Raw genomic sequence first — 19,533 nt, 5'->3', positions numbered from 1 at the left:
ACAGTTTTGACTTAAAATCAGCTTGAAAATATATGGCAAGAATTGAAAATGGCTGTCTCGCAATGATCAACAACCAACTTGACAGAGATTAAAGAATTTTAAAAAGAATAATGTGCGAACATTGTACAATCCAGGTGTGCAAAGCTCTTAGAAACGTACCAAGAAAGACTCACAGCTGTAATCGCTGCCAAAGGTGATTGTAACATGTTTTGACTCAGGGGTGTGAATACTTATCTAAATGAGATATTTCTGTATTTCATTTCCAAAAATATCTAAAAACATGTTTTCACTTTGTCATTATGGGGTATTGTGTGCAGATAGGTGAGAAAAAACATTTAATCCATTTTGAATTCAGGCTGTAACACAACAAAATGTGGAATAAGTCAAGGGGTATGAATACTTTCTGAAGGCACTGTACATGTTGGTCAATTATTAAAAAGACAAACATGCAGGTAAAATACTTTGCTTTTATTAACTTTTTTCATAGCTTTTTTTAACAAATACGTCAAGTACATCCATAACAACACAGTTCTGATTCCTCCTTTTGTTTAAGTGTTTACATCTACACACTTTTTACAGATTCGTGTACAAAACAATAATTTACGTCCCATAGAATTCTAGTTACACTGAACTATACAACAAATTTCATGATGATGAAATAAATATAAAAACTAAAAATTATCACAGGGGAAGTAACTGTCGAAGCCAGAGTACAAATATACCACCAGTCTTTATGAGTTACATCTCTCTTCAGGGAACTAATACCGCTCACTGGACACTGACATAAATTGATGGGAGAATCTCAAATCGCATACTCCTCGCATCCTCTCTCCTTCTCAAAACCCATTGAAGGAGAAGGTTAGAGGGGACGGACCTCTGGCACTCTCTTCCAATGGGTTTTGAGGAGGCGAGGAGATGTTGTGGTTATGAATCAGCAGTACCAGATATTGTGCATCCTCACTCTGAAGGCCTTGCTGGCGTTGCATCACACTTCAGTCAGGTGTCTGATAATCAAGCTTATTAGGGGTAAAATAATGTGTATGAAGAGGGGTTTATGGGATGGAGTTCATTAAATGATACTGCTTACCTGTATGTTAGATCCCCCTACCCCGATGGCATGGTCAGCCACATGTAGTATCTCACTGTGTTAAGAAGTGAATCAACTAAGAAACCTTCTCTGAAGCCTTACAACGGCCTTGGCTATTTGCTATGATGCAGTCAACTCCTTCTCCAGACACTGTACATGACCGGACAGACAGTTCTCCTCAGAATACCAAAGATAAGACAACAGGGAGATGTTGGTTCAGACTACCAGGAAGCACAATAGATACATTAACTGACATCTCTCACAACAGGCATACATACAAGCAAGAACTCAACTACATACAACACACATACTCTTCGTGTCTCAGCGTTCAAAGCATCAGGTATAATTCATGAGTTCATGATTACTGCATTCATAATTCTTAAAATAAATTGGTGGCAAGTGCTATTAGAATTGAGTTCATCTCGACTACTCTGCTCAGTGGATCTGCTTTTTCTCTCAGCAGGTGAGTGTCCATTTTATTGTGTGAATACAAACAGCTTGTAGATCATATTTTATCTTAGTCGTGTGCCAAGTTAAAGTAGGCTTAAAAATCGCCACTTTAATAAAGAACTGATTGTGGCTGTGGAGTAAAAACGATGATTCTACAAAGACCTCAGAGACCCGAGACTCTTGCACATTCTGCCATGCAATACTGTCACCAGCAGGGGGACATGCAGATAAAGTGCAAGTCTGTACAGGGCTTTGTCACCTTATTCCATAGGCCTTACACCGGTATATGTACATTTAAATTCATTTTCAGTTGCAGGAAAGTTGGCTTGAGAGTCATTGCGGTAAAAATAATAGATGTTCCCTGTTAATGCAGTATACACACACACACATACATACAATTGATTACGGTGTGGTGGTTGCATTAGTGTTGTTCTGGTGGTATGAGGACTGGGCAGTGCCAGGGTCACTCTGCCTGCACCAAGTCCTTGTGGTGGCGTGCAATATGCTGGTTCTTCTCTGAGGGCCTGCGGAAGCCTTTAGAGCAGATCTCACAGCGGTGGGGGTAGTCTTTTGTGTGGATGGAGATCACATGGCGCTTGAAGCCTGAGGCATCCCCACTGCTGTAATCACAGTACTGACACTGGTACACCCTCCTCTCCCTGGGCCCTGTGGCCAAGCCCGCAGCACTAGAACTAGCACCAGGCACCAAAACCTGCTTCTTTGCCACCGGTGCACTGGCAGAGGCAGAGGCAGGGGAAGGCCCCAATAAGGTCCTTTTGGCCCCGTTCTTTTCAGGAGAGGCCTGTTGCTCCTTGGTGTGAACCGACAGGATATGGCGACTGAGCACAAAGGGGTCTGCGATCTTGAAGTTGCAGTGCCGGCACTGGTGCAGTTTCTTGGCACGGTGCGACGCCGAGTGCTTCTTCAGTTCAGACGGCCGGTGGAAGCCTTTATCGCAGACGGCACATTTGTGGGGGTAGTCCTTGGTGTGCACCGATATGATGTGGCGCTTCAGGTCACTGGAGTTGGAGCTCTTGTGTTCACAGTGGGCACACTGGTGGGTTTTGGCCTCCTCGTGCGTCAGTCCATGCTGCAGCAACTCCTCCTCCTCAGCAAAGGTCTGGAAGCAGCGTTCACACTTGAAGGGCATCTCTTTGCTGTGCTTGGTCTTGACATGCGTCTTCAGGTTGGAGGAATCAGCCGACTTGTAGTCGCAGTAGAGGCAAGAGTAAGGCTTCTCGCCGGTGTGTGTGCGCATGTGTTTCTTCAGTTCGGAGGGGTGCCGGAAGCCCTTGCCACACTCCACACAGATGTGGGGGAAGCTCTTACTATGGACGGCCAGCAAGTGGCGGTTGAGCAGTCCTTGTTCAGCCGTCTCGTAGTCACAGAACTTGCACTTGTGCATCTTGTTGGCCTGTGAAGGCACCGGGCTCTTGGGCTCACGGTGGTGGTGCTGCAGTCGATGGGAGAACAGCGCCGCCTGCTGGTGGAACTCCTTGCCACACACCTCACACTCAAACGGAGCCTTGTTGCTCAGCGTGTGCACCTCCATGTGGTTATGAAGGCTGGCCTTCTTGTTGGTGGTGAAGTCACAGTCCGTGCACTGGTACTTTTTCCTGCTAAGGACATCCTGGTGGTGGTTTTTGGTGTGGCGCTTCAGGAAGCCTCGCGACTTGAACTTCTTGCCACAGAGCACGCAGGGGTATACTGTCAGAGGCTGGCCATACGGACCAATGATGATGGCTAGGATGGGAAACGGCGAGAGAGAAGAAAATTAGGATAGATACAAAGCTCATGACTCCCAGATATCACTTGACGGTACAAAAACAAGACGGTCTTGTATTCAGAAATTAAATGTGAAAGCCTGTGCAGTGTGTTTGGCAAACATTATAAGTGACCTGCAGTCATAGAATCAGTACCAGACAGTTTTTTTGTCCCATCTGACAGTTGCATACCTGTCTGGACCTGGCGAGGCTCAGCCCTTGTTCTCTTGTTCCGTTGCCTGTTGACCTTGTCCACTCCGTCTGATTCGTCAATGTGTAGCAGAGCACTGGCAGCACCGTTTCGGTTCTCACAGCTCTCACTGTCCTCAGAACCTGGAATCACACAGCAAACATTCAATGCAAATGCACACCTTCTCTCACCCCTGCTAGAGCAGAGTTACAGTGAGGGAAAAAGTATTTGATCCCCTGCTGATTTTGTACATTTGCCCACTGACAAAGACATGATCAGTCTATAATTTTAATGGTAGGTTTATTTGAACAGTGAGAGACAGACAAAACAACAAAAAAATCCAGAAAAACGCATGTCAAAAATGTTATAAATTGATTTGCATTTTAATGAGGGAAATAAGTATTTGACCCCTCTGCAAAACATGACTTAGTACTTGGTGGCAAAACCCTTGTTGGCAATCACAGAGGTCAGACGTTTCTGGTAGTTGGCCACCAGGTTTGCACACATCTCAGGAGGGATTTTGTCCCACTCCTCTTTGCAGATCTTCTCCAAGTCATTAAGTTTTCGAGGCTGACGTTTGGCAACTCGAACCTTCAGCTCCCTCCACAGAATTTATATGGGATTAAGGTCTGGAGACTGGCTAGGCCACTCCAGGACCTTAATGTGCTTCTTCTTGAGCCACTCCTTTGTTGCCTTGGCCGTGTGTTTTGGGTCATTGTCATGCTGGAATACCCATCCACGACCCATTTTCAATGCCCTGGCTGAGGGAAGGAGGTTCTCACCCAAGATTTGACGGTACATGGCCCCGTCCATCGTCCCTTTGATGCGGTGAAGTTGTCCTGTCCCCTTAGCAGAAAAACACCCCCAAAGCATAATGTTTCCACCTCCATGTTTGACGGTGGGGATGGTGTTCTTGGGGTCATATGCAGCATTCCTCCTCCTCCAAACACGGCGAGTTGAGTTGATGCCAAAGAGCTCCATTTTGGTCTCATCTGACCACAACACTTTCACCTAGTTCTCCTCTGAATCATTCAGATGTTCATTGGCAAACTTCAGACGGGCATGTATATGTGCTTTCTTGAGCAGGGGGACCTTGCGGGCGCTGCAGGATTTCAGTCCTTCACGGCGTAGTGTGTTACCAATTGTTTTCTTGGTGACTATGGTCCCAGCTGCCTTGAGATCATTGACAAGATCCTCCCATGTAGTTCTGGGCTGATTCCTCACCGTTCTCATGATCATTGCAACTCTACGAGGTGAGATCTTGCATGGAGCCCCAGACCGAGGGAGATTGACAGTGATTTTGTGTTTCTTCCATTTGCGAATAATCGCACCAACTTGTAGCCCATTCCAGCCTTGTGTAGGTCTACAATCTTGTCCCTGACATCCTTGGAGAGCTCTTTGGTCTTGGCCATGGTGGAGACTTTGGAATCTGATTGATTGATTGCTTCTGTGGACAGGTGTCTTTTATACAGGTAACAAACTGAGATTAGGAGCACTCCCTTTAAGAGTGTGCTCCTAATCTCAGCTCTTTACCTGTATAAAAGACACCTTGGAGCCAGAAATCTTTCTGATTGAGAGGGGGTCAAATACTTATTTCCCTCATTAAAATGCAAATCAATTTATAACATTTTTGACATGCGTTTTTCTGGATTATTTTGTTGTTATTCTGTCTCTCACTGTTCAAATAAACCTACCATTAAAAATATATAGACTGATCATTTCTTTGTAAGTGAGCAAATGTACAAAATCAGCAGGGGATCAAATACTTTTTCCCCCTCACTGTACCTATCGCTACAGAGGACAGGAGAGCAAGAAGACATTCTCTGCCTTGTTAAACTGTATGCTTGTATATAAATAGTGTGTTACTGACCATACGTGGCTGCCCAGGCCACAGGCATGAAGTCCTTGCTGAGAGCCGTGCCGTCGTACGACCGCTCGTGGGTCACTGGTTCCTCACCCCCCACCACCACCTCCATATAAACCTCATCAGATATCTTTGATGAACCTGCAGGGGAACATACTAGTTACAACACAACCGTAAAACACACACACACACACACACACACACACAGAATGTATTTCTTACCATGGCCCCCCTGAGACATGTACACCATCTTCTCTCGAAGCGTTCGGCCTGTAGAGTCCGTCAGTGCCACGTCCTCTGTGTCTCCATCACTGATGTCCACTGTTTCTCCTACACAGACAACCACACACTGATATAATACTTCTTGGTGATCAACTACTATAGGTTATAGAATCCCTCTTTCTTAGGGTATTAAACATTATTCAAATGTCTCCTTACCCAGGTCATCCTCCCCAGAGTCTGCCTTGAAGATGTACACCTTGATCACCTCCTGGCCATCCTCATCCTTCTCCACCTCCTGGTCCTCCACGGCTCCCTCCACAGTCACCTCTGTACCATCGTCTGACACCATCTTGCCTGCCTCATCCACTGGAAGGAGATGAAAAGAGACAGACAGAGTGAGAGATCCATTCACTACTGGTCATTAGTTTAACTGCAAAGTTTTCTTTATAAGAGGCCAGGTGACAGTGGTATTGATGTAGAACTGGAGAGGAGAGAAGCAGCCTGGTACTCACAGGAGATCATCAGGTAGTCACCACAGCCGTCTGTGTCTTGCTCTGGGTCCAGTTCATCCTGGGTATGCCCGTCTGCGACAATCACATCCTCAGGGATTTCCCCCATGGCAACGCCTTCGTCCTCCCCCTCCAGTGACATCACGCACGTCTCCACAGCAACCTCCTCGTCCTCATCGCAGTGCACATACTCAGACACCACGTCCTCAACAGCATCCTGGATCACCAGCTCGTCTGGAGCGAATCCATGCACCGCCATTCCCTCCCCCTCCCCCTCCCCCTCCGACACCAGCATCGTCTCCTGCAACTCCACCACAAACTCCTCCCCTGCAGCACCGCCTTCATCTGGAACACATCAACACAGGAACAGTTGGATATCTTTAGCATAGGCCTACATAAACATACTGCACAAGACCCATTCATCCACTCTTAGACAACAACAAAAAAAGCTTTGAAGAAATGTTAAATTTTTGTGCAGAACAAAGAACAGTACAGGGAATTAGTTGAATGTGCAAAAAAAATGTAGCTATTACCTGACCCATGGAGAATGATTTTAGGCTCTTGGGAATGTAGTGCCAGCCTGGTCTCGTCCTCATCCATTGTCCTTACACCTCATTGGTCACTGCAGCACTGGAGGCAAGAATTTACCAGTCAAATCAGTCACATAGGCCTAATGACCAACCAAAATGTGAGTCTTCCACAGGGGCGCAACTTTCACTGGGGACAGGGTGGGGCATGACCCCCCCCATTCTAAAATTGCATTTTTGTCCAACACAGTTTAAACATTGTTGTGTGATACAAAAAGCGGCATCCATGTGCTTTAGGACCATGCGGACGCCTCAGAGCGGTCGGGTAGGATGTAACATGACATGTTTCATCCCTCTCCACTGAAGTTCTGTCTGAATGAACTAGCTAGCTAGTAGCTACCACAGCCAGTTCAGCTCTAGCTATCTGTCAGGTAGTAGCATCTAACAGCTGTTGTGTGTATGGAAATGTTTTGCAGCCTTTTTTGTCCCGTTTCAACCGAAGTCAATTAACTTGGCTAGTTTTCGCCAGTTGATGTACAATTAGAGCTAGTCAAAAGTTGGCTAACTTTAGCTAGCCAGCTCACTAACTGTATCTATTATTTTTGCCTCAATCACACCAGACCTGAATCAAACGATGAAACCAGTGGCCAAACGAATGAGGACCGATATTCTGACGTTTTTTGACAGCGCAATGTTAGTTTTTATTAGTCAGTATAGCAATTTAACATTATTGATCTGTCAGTTTCCCTAGCTAATTCCCTACTTTTCTCTGACGCGGTATAAACAGCTCTACAGGCTACACTGTCATGGTGCACAGTCAGTACACAACACTATGCTCATCATGTCTTAGCAGGATCAGATGGTGACAGGTGTCCCAGCAGGGTCAGACAGCCAGGGAAGACCAGTCTACGGAGCTCAGGTGAATTTTGCATTATATTATAACAATCAGTGAATGATACAAAGTTCCATCTTGAGTTGATGGGTAGGGTACAGTCTGGGATCTGGGAATAATGGTAATTTCAATTATTGAACCATTGATTATATTCTTGGATAATATAATGTATAAATGTACACCAAGGTACTTCTTTGTCATGCCTCATCTGAGCAGGACCAGATGGTGACAGGGGTCTCATCAGGGTCAGGCAACCAGGGAAGACCAGTCTGTGACGGCGCTGAGGTGAACTTTTGCAGATACAACACTTTATTTTCTCTGTGCAGCAAACACTGGACAAGCAAGAAGCTTCATAGATTTAAACTACTTTAAGGCAGTCTGACAAACCTCAAAAGTTGATTTCCAAACAGTATCAAGAGTTGATAAGAGGCTTTTCTCTATGACACAAAACACATCAAGCAAAAATCTGAGGAAGACCTGGGAAACACTATTGATGATGATGAATGGATAGATATGTTTGAATGCCCAGTCATGTTCATTTATAGCAGCTAAGAAATGCATTGCCATTAATTGGAAGGTTGGTTATCCTCCCACAATGTCACAATGGATGGCAGAAATGTCAAGTTATGTATCACTAAAATTGATTTATTACAAGATTAAGTGTATACTGTGCAACTTTCATAAGGTCTGGGTGCCTTATGTGGAATACTGTATGACAGTACAGGTCTGTATTGAAAACAATATTTTTTTTTTGTCGAGCAGTCGCAAATAGATAATTTTTTTCATGGCACACGAAACACCTGTCTGATTTGCACCTGTCTGATTTGCGCCCGTCTCAGTGGACTAATCCATTGGAGGCCACAGGGATGCCACGGTCCAAGAATATGGGGATTGTGGCTCAGATGCACAAGGCACATCTCTCTCCAGAATGCGCTGCTCTCTCCCGCCATTTTGTGGGTATTCATTGTTTCATAATTTAATTGTGTGCATTGTTTGCTGTGTCTATCAATTCCCCATTACATATATCATCACCAGTAGTAGCCTACATTTACCGTTAATTCCCATAATTTCTATTCTGCAATGTTTGTTTGGTTATGCTAATCTCTGTTAATGCATCCAATATACTATTATTATTAGTCATTTACCGTTCTCATTGTCGGAATGGACATGTGTTTTGCAGAACTCACAACTTATGCTACACTTGAGAAACACGTTTTTGTTTATTTTATTCCATTTACGAGTTTTGTCAATTTATTTATTGTCTTTTGTTCGAAACGCTCCTGTTTGTCAATGTTGAGTAAGGATGCACACCCGATTACGCATATAGAAGTAGGACTAGTCTACTTGGCCTGCGCACAACTGTAGGCCTATAAAATGTGCCCATTTGGGGATGTCTGAGTATTTCTGATTGCCTTAACTCACCACCACTAATGAGCTGTGGAGCTTCTCAAAGTAATTTTTCACCTCAAACAGCAAGTAAACAAAGTCTGTCTTTATAATCAATTGAGAATGATATAGTTCCTCAAAGTATTTGAACAATATTTCCAGCTCTCTCCCTTTCGATAACCACTCGGCATGAAATGGAAAAATTGAATGCTCTGATCCAGTGGAAACGTCAAAAAATACTTCATATTACTTCTTATCCCTTGCACAAATAGCCTACAACTGTGTCTGTCCCGAGCTCATTGGCGCAGGAAACTGGAGGGCCCAGAATATTTTATACAATGTTTCAAGTTTGCTAGCAGGAGTTTCTGGGCCACCCAGTTGATACAATGTTTCAAGTTCTTTGCAGAAAAGCCATTCATTGCCAATGTAATTTATAGGATATTTATTTTTATCAATTAGATTTAGATAGAATGTCAATTAACTACAAACAATGATTTTGAGATACAAAGACTATTATAAATTAAATGAAACTGTTCCACAAAAATGTGCATATGAAAACATTAGAAATTGTAAGCTAAAATGGCACTACAAATGGAAAAAGTTGCTGACCACCGGTGTAGTCTATTACCGGCAACTTCAGGAGCGTATCGGCAAAATCTGGTAAGGCCAGCAGCAGCGGGACCAGGGGGGGAGGGGGTCGGGAACAGGTTTTTTTTCTTATGGTTAGGCTATCTTGATCTCTGGCTCCCTTGAGTCATTTGTGTGTCTTAATTATTTAATCAAACAGTGTGCTTAAAGCATCAGACAAGTTCAGTAGCCTACATATAGTCAATTTTATTAAAACACACTGGGAGGGTGTGTCTGTATATGGAAAAATACACATTAAATTTACGACCAAATCGATTGGTCGAAAGAAAAGGGTACTCTTGGTCGACCAAGATTTGTTGTGTGTGTCAGGGACAGCCCTGGTAGAAATACAGCCCTGGTAGAAATACAGCCCTGGTAGAAATGCCCCAAAAATCCAGAGGGAGGTCCCCCCTCCAGGTAATGCCCCCCCCACACTTCTTAAACCAAAGTTGCGCCCCTAGTCTACCATATTCAAATCCTAAATCTCAAACATATTTTTCTCTCTAACAAGAAACAATCTTGTTACAATGTAACGGATATCATTAAGCACATGTATTTCACATCCTGTGAAATGTAGCCATGTCCCAATCTGTCTAGACACCAATTATATTGGTCTTATTTGGGGCAAATCTAAGCTAGCTAGCTATATTACTTGGCCCACTGCCTAAACCAAAAGGAGGAAGGGTATAGGCAGCTATGTGATTAGGGTTATTACATCTATGATAAAAATGAGAATATCATCATTTTGTTGTAATGTGCTTTGACATGGGCCCCGTGTAGCTCAGTTGGTAGAGCATGGCGCTTGCAACGCCAGGGTTGTGGGTTAGATTCCCACGGGTGGCCAGTATGAAAAAAAATGTATGCACTCACTAACTGTAAGTCGCTCTGGATAAGAGCGTCTGCTAAATGACAAAAATGTAAATGACATAACGAGAGATGTTTTCAGCCAAGCAAATACATTACTGTCGTAATCCTCATAGTCCAGCAATGTGAAAAAATCTATGTGGTTACTCGCCGAAATGTACCGAAACCAAAAATGTTTCGAGCGACTCAGCCAAGGCAATGTGCCGTTACATTTTTTATCCAATTCCCCCACCCCTTGGTCAAATCTGACAGCAGGTGTGGCGCACAAGTGTGGGAGCGCGACACAGGCGGTGCTGCTGCATGACGCTCACCGGACAGATGCAAAATGAGCTGATCACACTCAAAACCATTAGCTAGCCTTACATGAAAATAGGAACAAACTCAGTACAAAAACGACTGGTATAATGTCTATTTACGCAAGAAGCCAACATTTAAGACAAAAGGTCTGCAAGCAAACAAAATGAGGAAATTTCACCAAATTATCTGTCTGTCGTAGTAAAATGGTTACGTCATAGCTAACATCAATCAAATAGTAGATCGTCTAGCTAAATGTGGTCAATGTTGTTTAAAAAAAAGAAGCTTTAGCTAACTAACATCAATGTAAACATGAGTTTCATGACAGAGCGCACACATCCATCCGATAGTCAATATCAATACATTTAGATAGCGAGCCATCTGAAAGGTTTATTGCTAGGTAACTATGGCGGCTAGCCTGCCTAGCTAACGCCCATTTCCTTCAGTGTTTTCAAAAACAGAGGTACGCCATTTTGTGTTGGAGATCACTGGACAAACATTTTGGCCACTAATGCATAATAATGCATGCACAATATCATATTTGAACACGGTGGCTACTATTGTAATTTGTGGGGGTATCTGACCAGCAGACTAACGTTACCGATGTTTAGAAAAATCCCCTCCCGTATTTTCTAGGCCGTAATAGTGGCCTGCTTGAGGCCTGGGCCCAAATAAGCAAGAAAGGCCCAACTCCTCGTACGCTTCTCCGTTTGTCAGATAGAAAAATAGAATAATGTAAATGCAATCACATATGCAAGGCATTTCATATGCTCCGTGCACATAAAAAAGCGCAAGATAACCTGCTTACCAGATTTTGTAGTACGGGTTGGCCTCTCTCCGTCGCTCGATTTCCAGGCCGTCCGGTTTCCCCAGACTCGGGCAGGATTCAATCGGGAGTTTGCGCTAGCTGGGCGGGCCGCTGAGGCGCAGGGAGGGAGGGGCCGAGACTTTCGAAGCTCCACTGATACTCAGAATCGCTACAGCCCCCAGCTCCGCCAGCACCCAAGGCCGCCGTCAGCATTCACGTCACAGCCCGATAGTCGTAGGAAAATGCGGAAGAAGTCTGGAAACCCAACTGGTAATTGCAGGCAGGCCACGATCAGGGACTCAACACCGCGTCTGTTTGCTTTGCATACCATTTGAAAGACTGGTTTAGTGAGCTTAATTTGTTCATGTGTCGGTTCATTGTGTCTCAAAAAATCAACAACAAACTGCGAGAACTTTAAATGCTGCTGCCATTAATTAGCAAGATACTGTTATTTTACATCTATATTTAGCCATGTATTAAACCCTTGGCTTGTTACACTACAGGTTAACTTTACGACTACATATTTGCCCGTGATTGACCACTTCTACTTCTTGGTCAAATCACGACACTCTTTATTCTTACAGTTGATATCCCTCGATCTTCTCTCTTGCCTGCAATTTGATGATGCCTTTTGAGATAATAACATATTTTTAATTTAGCAGGAGAGAGAGACCAGCTGACAGGGGGCTCGATTTCTTCCTGTGCAGAGGGACACGCTCTACCACATGTACCGTGAAAGCCCAGGTCTCGGGTAGAAGCAGTAGAATGCTTAAACGAACAGTAGTCTATTCCCCAAGAAGTGTCCCCGTACACAAAACCCAACCTGTTAGCAGGGGGCACGTACTTCTCCAGCACCCATGACACAATAATAATCCCACCACTGCCACTAGTGTGGCAGCGGGAGAGAGAACAGCGGACAGCATCGATTTTACAGTCTTATGGTGCAGAGGCTACTGCTCTACCACCTGTAATACACAGGCCTCAGCTAGAGGCAATAGAACACACAGTCACACACTGTATTACACAAGAATACTTTATACGATTTGTGTGCAAAGAAAATAAAAAACTAACACACCCATTCGAGTGGAACAGGGTAATTCTACCCATAGTTATTTTAGTTCTGTATCCTTTAGTCTTGCTCCAGTTGAAGTTCTAGTTCAGGTGGGCATCACATTGTCCATATCGTCCAGAGCAAGCTGCCTTATCCACGAGCAGAGTTTCTCTGCTTCCTCTTCCCACTCAAAATCTGAGAGTGAATCCTCACTGGACTCTTCCTCCAGTGCCAATGGCACAACTATCTGGGGTGCTTCAGGCTTAACAACACTTCCTTCCATGTTTTTCTCGTCTATTTTTTTGCAGGTTCCATTCTCTTATGGTTGTGTTTTTTCTCTGTTACTTCCATATTCTCGTCTTGTAGAAAGACGTAGAAATAAACTGATCAGGATTCAAGAATGGATACCAGTACTTGAAAGTTGCTTCCTCTTCTATGTCCTGTTTTCTAATGCACAGGGTATTGATTCATGTAAAATAACCGAGCAAGTAAAATGTATGGTGTGCATATCACCTTCAGTGTACCCCCAAGGATATACAGATGTCTCATGCGGGCAGCTGTGGTGCGTGCACGGGCAGGGTGGCGAGTTGAGGGGAGGGGTAAGGAGCTAGTGGCAGGTTGTGAGGCATGGGTTGCTGTAGAAACCACAGAAGAGGGGGGCGCAGCAGGAGACCTGTAATCAAGTGAAGACTATATTGCCATGATGCCAACTGTCACGAGTCATAAACCCACAGTTACTCAAATAATGTTACTCACACACACACTACTGACGTCACACACTTACACTTGCACGCACACACCCCTCACATATACGCTGCTGCTAAATTATTATATTTATTACTACCATTCTGCTGATGTTCACTGTTTATTAATTGCCATTAGTATCTAGCTATTTATCCTGCTACTGGTCACTATTTCTCCTGTTTACATGTTTATACATTATATTACCATAAGGATATTACCATAAGTATTTATATATTCCTGCTACCAGTCTCTCACACACTCACAATAACACCCACACACACCACTTATGCTGCTGCCATATTGCTTATTATTATTATTATTATTATTATTAATCCTGCTACCAGTCACCTCTCCCTGCCTACATGTACCTCAACTACTCCATAATCCCTGCACATTGTACATTTGGTACTGGCACTGACCCTGTATATACTATACTTAACAAAAATATAAATGCAACATCCAACAATTTCAAAGATTTTATTGAGTTACAGTTCATATAAGGAAATCAGTCAATTGAAATAAATTAATTAGACCCTAGTCTATGGATTTCACATGACTGGGGAGCCAGGCCCAGCCAATCAGAATGAGTTTCTCCCCACAAAATGGCGTTATTACAAACCAAAATACTTTTCAGCACCCCCTCAGATGATCCCGCAGGTGAAGCAGCCGGATGTGGAGGTCCTGGGCTGGCGTGGTTACGCGTGGTCTGCGGTTGTGAGGCCGGTTGGATGTACTGCCAAATTCTCTAAAATGACGTTGGAGGCGGCTTATAGTAGAGAAATGAACATTCAATTATCTGGCAACAGCTCTGGTGGACATTCCTGCAGTCATGATGCCAATTGCACGCTCCCTCAAAACTTGAGACATCTGTGGTATTGTGTTGTGTGACAAAACTGCACATTTTAGAGTGGCTTTTTATTTTCCCCAGCACAAGGTGCACCTGTGTAATGATCATGCTGTTTAATCAGCTTCTTGATATGCCACACCTGTCAGGTGGATGGATTATTTTAGCAGCTATGTGATTAGGGTTATTACATCTATGATAGGAATGAGAATATCATAATTTTGTTGTAATGTGCTTTGACATAACGAGAGATGTTTTCAGCCATGCAAATACATTACTGTCTTAATCCTCATAGTCCAGCAATGTGAATAAATCTATGTGGTTACTCGCTGAAATGTACCGAAACAAAAAAGGTTTGAGCGACTCAGCCAAGGCAATGTGCCGTTACATTTTTCATCCAATTCCCCCACCCCTTGTTCAAATGAGAAATGCTCACTAACAGGGATGTAAACAAATTTGTGGTCAAAATTTGAGAGAAATTAGCTTTTTGTGCCTATGGAAAATTTCTGGGATCTTTCAGCTCATGAAACATGGGACCAACACTTTACATTTCTACATGCGTTTATATTTTTGTTCAGTGCCTTCAAAAAGTATTCACACCCCTTTACTTTTTCCACATTGTTGTTTTACAGCCTGAATTTAACATGTATTAAATTGAGATTTTGTGTCACTGATGGAATTTTGTTTTTAGAATTTTGTACAAATTAATAAAAAATGAAAAGCTGAAATGTCTTGAGTCAATAAGTATTCAACCACTTTGTTATGGCAAGCTTAAATAAGTTCAAGAGTAAAAATGTGCTTAACAAAATCACAATAAGTTGCATGGACTCATTCTGTGTTAAATAAAAGTGGTTAATGTGATTTTTGAATGACTACCCCATCTCTGTACCCCACACATACAATTATCTGTAAGGTCCCTCAATCGAGTAGTGAATTTCAAGCTCAGATTCAACCACAAAGACCAGGGAGGTTTTTCAATGCCTCGCAAAGAAGGGCACCGATTGGTAGACAAAAAAAAAACAGAGACTGAGTATCCCTTTGAGCATGGTGAAGTTATTAATTAGGTTTGGATGGTGTATAAATACACCCAGTCACTACAACGATACAGGTGTCCTTCCTAACTCAATTGCCAGAGAGGAAGCAAACTGCTCAGGGATTTCACCATGAGGCCAATGGTGATTTTAAAACAGTTACAGAGTTTAATGGTTGTGATATGAGAGAACTGATGATGGATCAATAACATTGTATTTACCCCACAATACTGACCTACAGTGGGGGAAAAAAGTATTTCGTCAGCCACCAATTGTGCAAGTTCTCCCACTTAAAAAGATGAGAGAGGCCTGTAATTTTCATCATAGGTACACGTCAACTATGACAGACAAAAAAAATTTCTCCAGAAAATCACATTGTAGGATTTTTTATGAATTTATTTGCAAATTATGGTGGAAAATAAGTATTTGGTCACCTACAAACAAGCAAGATTTCTGGCTCTCACAGACCTGTAACTTCTTCTTTAAGAGGCTCCTCTGTCCTCCACTCGTTACCTGTATTAATGGCACCTGTTTGAACTTGTTATCAGTATAAAAGACACCTGTCCACAACCTCAAACAGTCACACTCCAAACTCCACTATGGCCAAAACCAAAGAGCTGTCAAAGGACACCAGAAACAAAACTGTAGACCTGCAGCAGGCTGGGAAGACTGAATCTGCAATAGGTAAGCAGCTTGGTTTGAAGAAATCAACTGTGGGAGCAATTATTAGGAAATGGAAGACATACAAGACCACTGATAATCTCCCTCGATCTGGGGCTCCACGCAAGATCTCACCCCGTGGGGTCAAAATGATCACAAGAACGGTGAGCAGAACCACACAGGGGGACCTAGTGAATGACCTGCAGAGAGCTGGGACCAAAGTAACAAAGCCTACCATCAGTAACACACTACGCCGCCAGGGACTCAAATCCTGCAGTGCCAGACGTGTCCCGCTGCTTAAGCTAGGACATGTCCAGGCCCATCTGAAGTTTGCTAGAGTGCATTTGGATGATCCAGAAGAGGATTGGGAGAATGTCATATGGTCAGATGAAACCAAAATAGAACTTTTTGGTAAAACCTCAACTCGTCGTGTTTGGAGGACAAAGAATGCTGAGTTGCATCCAAAGAACACCATACCTACTGTGAAGCATGGGGGTGGAAACATCATGCTTTGGGGCTGTTTTTCTGCAAAGGGACCAGGACGACTGATCCGTGTAAAGGAAAGAATGAATGGGGCCATGTATCGTGAGATTTGGAGTGAAAACCTCCTTCCATCAGCAAGGGCATTGAAGATGAAACGTGGCTGGGTCTTTCAGCATGACAATGATCCCAAACACACCGCCCGGGCAACGAAGGAGTGGCTTCGTAAGAAGCATTTCAAGGTCCTGGAGTGGCCTAGCCAGTCTCCAGATCTCAACCCCATAGAAAATCTTTGGAGGGAGTTGAAAGTCCATGTTGCCCAGCGACAGCCCCAAAACATCACTGCTCTAGAGGAGATCTGCATGGAGGAATGGGCCAAAATACCAGCAACAGTGTGTGAAAACCTTGTGAAGACTTACAGAAAACGTTTGACCTGTATCATTGCCAACAAAGGGTATATAACAAAGTATTGAGAAACTTTTGTTACTGACCAAATACTTATTTTCCACCATAATTTGCAAATCAATTCATTAAAAATCCTACAATGTGATTTTCTGAATTTTTTTTCTTCTCATTTTGTCTGTCATAGTTGACGTGTACCTATGATGAAAATTACAGGCCTCTCTCATCTTTTTAAGTGGGAGAACTTGCACAATTGGTGGCTGACTAAATACTTTTTCCCCCCACTGTACCATTTTGATTTTGAATACTGTGTTGTTGGGAAGGGCTTGCAAGTTAAGCATTTCACTTTACCTGTGCATGACACAAATAAAACTTCAAACTATATCAGCCTATATCAAGTAAAAACATTGTAGATGTTATACAGTGGCGAGTTTCACTCGGAACGCCCTCCAGAACTCGACTTTATGCCTACCTGAGCATCCGAGGAGGGATTCCATTTTCTCCTCCAATCAGAGGGCAAGGAACTCGAGGCACTAAAAGCAGAAGCTCTTCCCTTATCCTGCCTGCCACAGTACACTTCCCGCCAACCTCCAAGCCATCCCACTGTTGGATGTTCCGTGACAGTCCCGAAGACAGAGCGACCTCCAGCTGTTCTCTCGCCCTCCAAGGTGTGCAGGCAGCTCGTCAAGGTGATTTGAGTACTAAAATGGTCATACATAGTGCTCATAGATTTGTCTGGGAATTATGTCCATTGCATATGGTGCGGTTGTTCCATGTATGACATAAAATCATTGCTCCAAAATTGTTGTCGTAGCTCCCGGACAAAAACACCAAATTCAACTCATTGAGGGCTTGATGATTAGTTGACAAGTTGAATCGGACGTGCCTCGTCTGGGGCTACAACAAAAATGTGTGCTGTTGGAGATACTTGCACTGGAGTTGGGAAAACACTGGTGTAGGCTACTCATCAAAAATGTTCTCAATCTCACCTGCATAAAGTCCCTCATACAGGTAATGTCAGATATGTCAGCAATCTTCCTGCCTTGTCTCTGGATCTCATGAGCAATAATGTGATTGATGAATATCCTATTTCCCATCATCCTGCAGGTGTCTGTTGTGGCCTGCATGGAAGCACATACAGGTTTAGATCAGGGGTAATCAACTCTTACACCACGAGGTCCAGAGCCTGCTGGTTTTCTGTTCTACCTGATCATTAATTGCACACACACCTGGTGTCCCAAGTCTAAATCAGTCCCTGATTAGAGGGGAACAATGTAAAAATACAGTAGAACTGGTCACCTTCTCTGGGGCTGAGTTGGTGGGGAATAACAGGTGCAAAACAGTGCTCCTAAACAGTGCCATGACAAAAGGAAAGAAATGACTGGCTTTACTTTTTGGCACACTTACATAGGTGAACATTTTATATAATGACTAGCCTATTATATCAGATTTTCACACACCTCGCAATAGGCCTATATAATTTAGTTTACATAAAGGCTATAGCCTATTTAAATCTGAATTGGAATGTTGCGTTGATCAATGTTGACAACAAGGCTGCCTGCATCTCTAGCATTCAGCAACGGGAACAGTGAGCAACATCAGTTGGAAAAGTCTCCTGTCTTGGTGAGACCGCCAGTATGTCTTGATCTTCTTCGCGGCAAACACACGCTCCTCTTGGTTGCATCTGCATGATTTAAATTATAATTACAGACTCAGAATATACACTATATATACAAAAGTATGTGGACACACCATCAAATGAGTGGATTCGGCTATATCAGCCACACCCGTTGCTGACAGGTGTATAAAATCGAGCACACACCATGCAATCACCATAGACAAACATTGGCAGTAGAATGGCCTTACTTAAGAGCTCAGTGACATTTAATGTGGCACTGTCAAAGTCTGTCCATATTTCATTAATCGTCTGTCCTCGGTTGCAACACTCACTACCTAGTTCCAAACTCCCTGTGGAAGCAACGTCAGCACAAGAACTGTTAGTCGGGAGCTTCATGAAATGGTTTTCCATTTCCGAGCAGCCGCACACAAGCCTAAGATCACCATGCGCAATACCAAGTGTCGGCTGGAGTGGTGTAAAGCTCGCCGCCATTGGACTCTGGAGCAATTGAAACGCGTTCTCTAGAGTGATGAATCACGCTTCACCATCTGGCAGTCCGATGGATTATTCTGGGTTTGGCGGATGCCAGGAGAACGCTACCTGCCCGAATGCATAGTGCCAACTGTAAAGTTTGGTGGAGGAGGAATAATGGTCTAGGGCTGTTTTTCATTGTTCGGGCTAGGCCCCTTAGTTCCAGTGAAGTTAAATCTTAACGCTACAGCATACAATGACATGCTAGACAATTCTGTGCTTCCAAATTTGTGGCAACAGTTTGAGGAAGGCCCTTTCCTGTTTCAGCATGACAGTGACAAAGCGAGGTCCATACAGAAATGGTTTGTCGAAATCGGTGTGGAAGAACTTGACTGGCCTGCACAGAGCCCTGACCTCAACCCCATCGAACACCTTTGGGATTAATTGGAATGTCAACTGCGCCTAATCGCCCAACATCAGTGCCCGACCTCACTAATGCTCTTGTGGCTGAATGGAAGCAAGTCCCCGCAGCAATGTTCCAACATCTAGTGGAAAGCCTTCCCAGAAGAGTGGAGGCTGTTATAGCAGCAAAGTGGGGACCAACTCCATATTAATGCCCATGATTTTGGAATGAGATGTTCGACGAGCAGGTGTCCACATACTTTTGGTCATGTAGTGTATCTAAGTGAGACATTTAACAACAAAGGCAGACTTGATCATGTGAGCCTCGTCTTGTGTAATGAATATAT

The 19,533-nt window shown here is 43.6% G+C and overlaps 1 protein-coding gene across 1 annotated transcript; it reads right to left on the bottom strand.

Moving 5' to 3' along the window:
* Positions 1 to 453: 453 nt before the first annotated feature.
* LOC121541930 (zinc finger Y-chromosomal protein 1-like) lies at positions 454 to 12,301 on the bottom strand. Its single transcript, XM_045208189.1, has 8 exons — positions 11,484 to 12,301; positions 6,619 to 6,715; positions 6,089 to 6,430; positions 5,793 to 5,942; positions 5,577 to 5,684; positions 5,361 to 5,495; positions 3,493 to 3,633; positions 454 to 3,280 (listed from the first exon to the last, which is right to left on the bottom strand). Exons 2-8 carry the CDS (start codon positions 6,683 to 6,685, stop codon positions 2,001 to 2,003), a joined length of 2,223 nt encoding a protein of 740 aa, XP_045064124.1. The 5' UTR covers positions 6,686 to 6,715; positions 11,484 to 12,301; the 3' UTR covers positions 454 to 2,000.
* Positions 12,302 to 19,533: the final 7,232 nt, after the last annotated feature.

This window comes from Coregonus clupeaformis, chromosome 27 (assembly GCF_020615455.1).
Source record: "Coregonus clupeaformis isolate EN_2021a chromosome 27, ASM2061545v1, whole genome shotgun sequence".
Taxonomy (NCBI): Eukaryota; Metazoa; Chordata; class Actinopteri; order Salmoniformes; family Salmonidae; genus Coregonus; species Coregonus clupeaformis.
This window is presented reverse-complemented; position numbering and strand designations above follow the sequence as displayed.